This window comes from Hypomesus transpacificus, chromosome 12 (assembly GCF_021917145.1).
Source record: "Hypomesus transpacificus isolate Combined female chromosome 12, fHypTra1, whole genome shotgun sequence".
Taxonomy (NCBI): domain Eukaryota; kingdom Metazoa; phylum Chordata; class Actinopteri; order Osmeriformes; family Osmeridae; genus Hypomesus; species Hypomesus transpacificus.
This window is the reverse complement of record NC_061071.1, coordinates 6,485,855-6,491,854: the sequence shown is the minus strand read 5'-3', so window position 1 is coordinate 6,491,854 and position 6,000 is coordinate 6,485,855. Positions and strand designations below refer to the sequence as shown.

The 6,000-nt window shown below is 53.2% G+C and overlaps 1 protein-coding gene across 3 annotated transcripts in view; it reads left to right on the top strand.

The window, feature by feature from the left end:
- Positions 1-260: 260 nt before the first annotated feature.
- runx1 (RUNX family transcription factor 1) overlaps positions 261-6,000 on the top strand; it is a 29,640-nt gene continuing 23,900 nt past the window's right edge. The window contains exons 1-2 of one of the 3 annotated variants that reach the window (XM_047030564.1): positions 261-653; positions 1,087-1,263. In XM_047030564.1, coding sequence (XP_046886520.1) covers positions 1,206-1,263 — 58 coding nt within the window. In that variant the 5' untranslated portion in view covers positions 261-653; positions 1,087-1,205. Of the gene's footprint in view, positions 654-899; positions 1,264-6,000 lie in introns of those variants that run through there. The other 2 variants (XM_047030563.1, XM_047030565.1) reach the window with 2 other exon arrangements.

Genomic DNA, 6,000 nt, shown 5'->3' with positions numbered 1-6,000 from the left:
GTCTCTCTCTCTCTTCCCCTCTCCCTCCCTCTCTCCTCTAAACTCTAGCCTCGCACACTTCCTCAGCACAAACAGTTGAGCTGAGGGCAGGTGGTTTGGGACGGATAAAAAGCCACAAGACCAGATTAAACAAAACAACGGCAGCCCAACCTGGACAATCGCTCCTCGCCGGATCACGTGACCTGCGGCATCCAATAACTGCGGCCTGGCGCCCCTCTCTCTCTCTCTTTTTTTCTCTCTCTCTCTCTCTCTCTCTCTCTCTCTCTCTCTCTCTCTCTCTCTCTCTCTCTCTGGTCGAGGTTTGTTGCCGGAGGTTTGGGCAGACCAACCGTGGGCCAACCACTCGACCACAGAGGACAACTCCAGCTAGACCATAGACGGCAACCACACACCACAGGAGGAGGAACAACAGAACAGAAAGAGAGAAAGAGAGCGAGAAACATTTCGGGCTGAGAGGAGGAAAGAGTGCGAGAGAGTGACGGAAAGAGAGGGAGTAGAGACGAGAGAGAATAGAAAGAGAAAAATAGTCTGAGTGGGCAAGGTTCAGACGGCGTACGGATTACACAGTGACTGAGTCACCCAGCCCTGGTTCTCTCAAACCACAGGGGCTCCTCGGCCTCCGCCGCTCCCAGGACCAGGACGCCTCGGCTGGGGTAAGAACCGAACCGCCTCGGCCTCTTTGTCCACCACACAGCTCCACATCCCGGCGAGCTTCCTTCTGTGGGCCGAAAACGAACACCTCAGAGTGACCTGGGTTTGGTGGGGTTGGGGGGGGGGTACAGACCTCTACTTGAGTTGCCATGGCGATTATTTGGGGGTTGGGAGGACGGGGGAGGGCGGGGGGGGGGGGGGGTTCTAGGGTTAGGGAGAGCGAAAAGATTGCCCGGGAACCTTCTGCAAACACATCCGGGGCGACAGTCCTAGTTTTCACATATGTGTGTGGTCTGCGGTTTGACGATTGCTGACGTTTGCGCGCACACACAAGGTGGGTGTGTTTCTCGGCGTCTGTGTGCGCGTGTATCCCTTTTCAGTCCATGTGCCTGTTTGAGGGCATTGATAGACAGAGATGTTTCATCTTCATTCCAGGAGGGAGAAGGACGAAGGGAGAGGAGAACAGCAGGGAGGAGGGGAGGGAGATCACCAGAGAGCTGCCCTCTCAGAGCGTTCAAGGGGCCTGGTCACTTTGCAACCTCTGCCCTGCTCTAATGGCTTCCAACAGCATCTTTGAGTCTTGGTCATCCCACCAACCAGGCTTTCTCAAAGGTGAGTTATTGTGTGTGCGTGTGTATGTGTGTGTGTGTCTGTGTGTGTGTCTCTCTCTGTGTGTCGTATTGAATGTACATCCAATGTGACTGAGTCGTGTGTTCTGTATATACCATATTTATAGTTAAGATATTGGACTGGTGCAGTTCTTATCGCTTTGCCTCATTGATTCGCAATAGGAATCCAACCGACAGAAAAGCAGCTTGGGCTCTGGTTTCAGCCTTCTGCCGTGCACTTATTGGAAAGCCATTTCTGTTGTCTAGCCGTCCTCCGCGAATTCGTGCAAGTGCTGAGATCTACCTGGTGGTTCTCAGAGACAGTATAAGGCCTCTGTTGTGGCTCCGATGCACCTGAAGAACATCTGTTTGCAGAGAAACCCCACCGATCTTTAGCTCTTTCCGCGCTGGTCCATGCTCAGACCTGTCCGGTACCCTGGAGAGACGGAGCACCCGCCGACCACGCCGTTTGGTTTGAAGCTCCCAACTTCCTCGTCTCCTCCGCTCCTCCCTGTCCTCCTCCACCACCACCACCACCTCCTCATCTTCGTCCTTATCCTCCTCCTACCCCACCACCGCCGCCCCATCTCTCTCTCCCCCCCCCCCCCCCCTTGCTTCTGACACTTCTGTAGCTCCGTTCGCCCCCTCACAGTGAAAGAGGGAGATTTCCGGGGCAAGAGAAGCTAGCGGAGGTGACAGGGAACTCGGTTCACAGGGTGCAGGGTGTGGGGTGGTTTTGTGTGTGTGTTCTGTGTGCGCGCGCGCGCGTGCGTGTCGTTTCCTGGTGCGCTTCCCGTAGCTCGCTGTCGAAGTTGTCAGTTTGCACAGGAAAGGTAAGTGCAGCATCTGCTCAGTATGTGCTCACACACGCACTCTGAAAGCTGTGAGCTGCATTCTCAGGCAAGCAGGCAGGCGCGCACAAACACGCACACTCGAAACATACACACAGTCAGACGAATGTACACAGGTACAATCTTTTACCCAGCCATTAATCTGTGAGCTACCATCATCAGTAACAGCATTCCTTCGCTGGGTTAGCTGGGTTCGGGGATTTGCATGTCTGTGGGTGTGAGTGAGTGTGTATCGATGTGTGTGCGAGGGGCGACCGTGTCGGTGTGTGTGCGAGGGGCGACCGTGGACGGGGGGGTGTGCGAGGGGCGACCGTGTCGGTGTGTGTGCGAGGGGCGACCGTGGACGGGGGGGTGTGCGAGGGGGGGACCGTGTCGGTGTGTGTGTGGTTGCGTGGATCCGTGTGTTTGTCTTTGTTGATCTCCTCAATGCAGAGATGAGAGACGTCGATAAGTTGCATTAGTCACGCATGTGCTGAAAAATATCACGCTTCCTGCCTTGTACACCAGTGTGTGTGTGTGTGTGTGTGTGTGTGTCAGATAAGGATTGTGATCATTGGACGTGGCCAGTGGTTTCAACCCTCTTATTGGCTGGTTCAGCCGACACTTGTTATGACACTTAATGCTAACCTCTTTTCCCATCAGGTGGTGTGTTGTAATCTATTGTAGTCACACTTTGGATGTGCTTATCTGTGTGTGTGTGTGTGTATGTGTGTGTGTTTGTGTGTGTGCTTGTGTGCCCTCAATTAGTGTGTGTGAAGATAAAGCCTGCTCTTTGTGGACAAATAGATAGGCTGTCCTTTCGGAGTCAGACCTTTGAAACGCGTGTCATTTTTACATGCAACCTCACACACACACATACACACGCAAGTAAACCCATGCCTGGGGCCAAGCCACACATACAAAAGGGTGTGGCCACACACACATGTACTTTTTCTAGCTGTACTTGGGCCCTCCATCCTCCCTTCATCTCCTCCCAGTTAGTTCACTCCACTCCTCCTCTCCTCCCCCTCTCCTAACCTTCTCCTCCCCCTCTCCTAACCGTCTCCTCACCTCTCTCCTCCTCCCCTCCTCCTCCTCCTCCTCCTCCTCCTCTCCTAACCATCTCCTCTCCTCACCTCCCATATCCTCTCCTCCCCCTCTCCTAACCTTCTCCTCACCTCTCTCCTCCCCTCCTTCCCCCTCCCCTCCCCTCCCTTCCTCCTCCTCCTCCCCATCTCCTAACCATCTCCTCTCCTCTCCTTGCCCTTCCTCTCCCGTTTTCACGCCAACTCTCCTCCCCTCACTTCCCCTCCTCTCCGTCCCCGCTCTCTCTCCCCGGCTCCACTCCTCCTCCCTCTCCGCCTCGCCATCCCTTCCTCTGCCTTTCCTCCCCTCCATCATTCTGTCTCCATCCCTCCACGCTGTTCGCGCCCCATATATCTCTCTGCTGGAAGGCGCCCAGAGACCCAGGTTCCTGTCACCCAGCGAGGGGTTGGATTTACGCCGTCCCCCCCAGGCGACCCGGGCGCGTGGTCGGGTCCCGCACCCCGCCGGCCGCCTGCCCTCTGCAGATCCTGGTTATCAGGGGTCCACAGAGCGTCCAGGAGGAAACAGGAGAGAGACGAGAACACTGGCTAGCCCCTGGTGATGCTCGTAAACGGGCACGCGCACACGCGCTGTCACACATTCACATAGACACACACACACACGTTCTCGCACATGCGCATACACATGTACACACACACGGCTCAGTGAACTTCTGTGTTTTGGCTTGTGTGTATGGGACACATGTCAAGGGCTGGTGACAGTTTAGGGCTTGCGTTAACTGCACAATTCATCATCAGGTTATCTGTGTGTTAAGACATTGGTGACAGGAAAGGGACATTTATGACCTTGTCACAAGTGCGTTTGGAGTTTGAGTGCGTTATTTTCTGAAATATGTTCCGACAGAAAGTGAAAATAAGTTTGATCTGTATAACATTCTCACAACAACGTCGAATGTACGGATGGCGGTATTTCCTTTGTGTTTATGTCAACCTATCAGGAAGGCAGATGTTTGTAGGTGTAGAAAAGACAGTGTGTGCGTTTGTGTGTGTGTGTGTCTTGGGGGGTCATGGAGGTGTCACCGGGTACTAACGGAGGCGTGTGTGTGAACACGGAGTGTGTTTATTCCAACGACTTTGTGAAACCACAGGGTGTGTTTTTGAGCGCTGATAAGTCGAGATGGCGTTCATGCTCCCCCCCCTGTATCCCCCCCCTCCCTCGCCCCCCCTCACCCCTCCTCCCTCTCTTTCCTGCTGCCAGTCCGTCTGCAGGGCGTGAAGGCTGCAGCCAAAATAACGGTTTCCGTCAGTCTTCTCGACAGTTTGCTGACACCTTCACACAAACACACACACACACACACACACAGAGCGCCAGTAGTCTCACTTCTCCCTCCTCCAGTGTCCGCGCTCCTATCCTCAGGGTCCAAGTGCCTCCCCCGTTCCCTTTCGAAACACACCGCGCCGTGTTTATAGAACCACACCATCGAGAGAAAAAACACACGTTTGAACCGCTCGCTCGTGCGCGCCGCGTGCTTGTCAAAGTGTTCCGCCGCGCGTCCTGGTCCGGGCCTGTGTTGTGGCAACGCTCCGCAGCGTGGCGTTTGTAGCTGTGGCGCGGGCAGAGCGTGTGCGATGGGGCAGTCTGTGGTACGGAGAGGTGGCTGTGGCTAACCAAGTTTGCTAACCCAAATGCAAAGTAGAGCCCTCACAGTCTGCACGCTGCCTTCTTCTTTAGTCCTGTCTCTCTATATTGTGACTCTGGGTTTCTGTACGCACACACGCGCACGCACACAGGCTTGACATACATACAGACATGCACATGCTGCGCACACGCGACGACGAATCAATCTCACCGGGCTGTTTCCTGTGATGGTCATAGAATGACAGAGTCTTGACGTGGGAAACGCTTCGCTTACGGACAGCCGTTGCAGTATTGCTCCAGCGTTTGTGGGTGTTTGCGTGCGTGCGTGTCAGTGAGTCAGTGCGCGCGCGCGTGTGTTTGGTTTGAGTGTCCTAACGGTTCCTCACGAGACACACACACACAGCAGTCCAGCTTCCTTCCCCCTCATTATCTCCTCTGACTGTTACGGAGAGAACAGAAGCACGGTTCACTCTGCAGAGAGGGAGCGCTAACACTGAAGCGACACACCCTAGACCCTCCTCAGAGAGGGGACCTGCCCGCAGACACTGCTGGATGGAGCCCCCAAAACACACCTAGAGATTGACAATATTAGCCCAACGTAGATACTTACCAGGGACATGAGTTATGGGCTGCCACGAACGTGGTGGCGGGGCTATTGTGAATGCATGCTTTGCTATAGATAGTTTGTTTGTGGACAGTTTGAGCTCTCTTTTTTCTAAGAGTAGAGCAAAGTAGTGTACAACTCTAAATTGCACAGTAGCAGAGGTAACAAATAACTTCCAAAAAAACACAAATTATGTCAATACATACATTTGTGAATGTGTAATGTCGATGTACAATGTACAGTGTCAAACAATTCCAAATACTGGGGGTCAATTCAATGCTGAGTAATGAAGGACTCAACCAAGTAAAGTTAAACAAATGAAAGTCATCACACATAAACCAAATTAAGTTAGGAGGTGTTACAGTCGGGCATGTTTCAGTTGAACTGTCCTTATAGACATAGCACAGTAGCCTTGAGGGCAGACCTAAAGTTTAGGGTTCTTAGATAGATGGAGCACAGGTCAGAAGAAGCACACACACACATGCAAATTCACACAAACACATACTGACACACACACACACACACAAAGCTTCACAATGGCCCCTCACATGACTTTATTTAGGATATTTTGAATACAGGTCTCTATCTCTTCATCTGTCTCTTTTTCTCTCTCTAGCTCTCT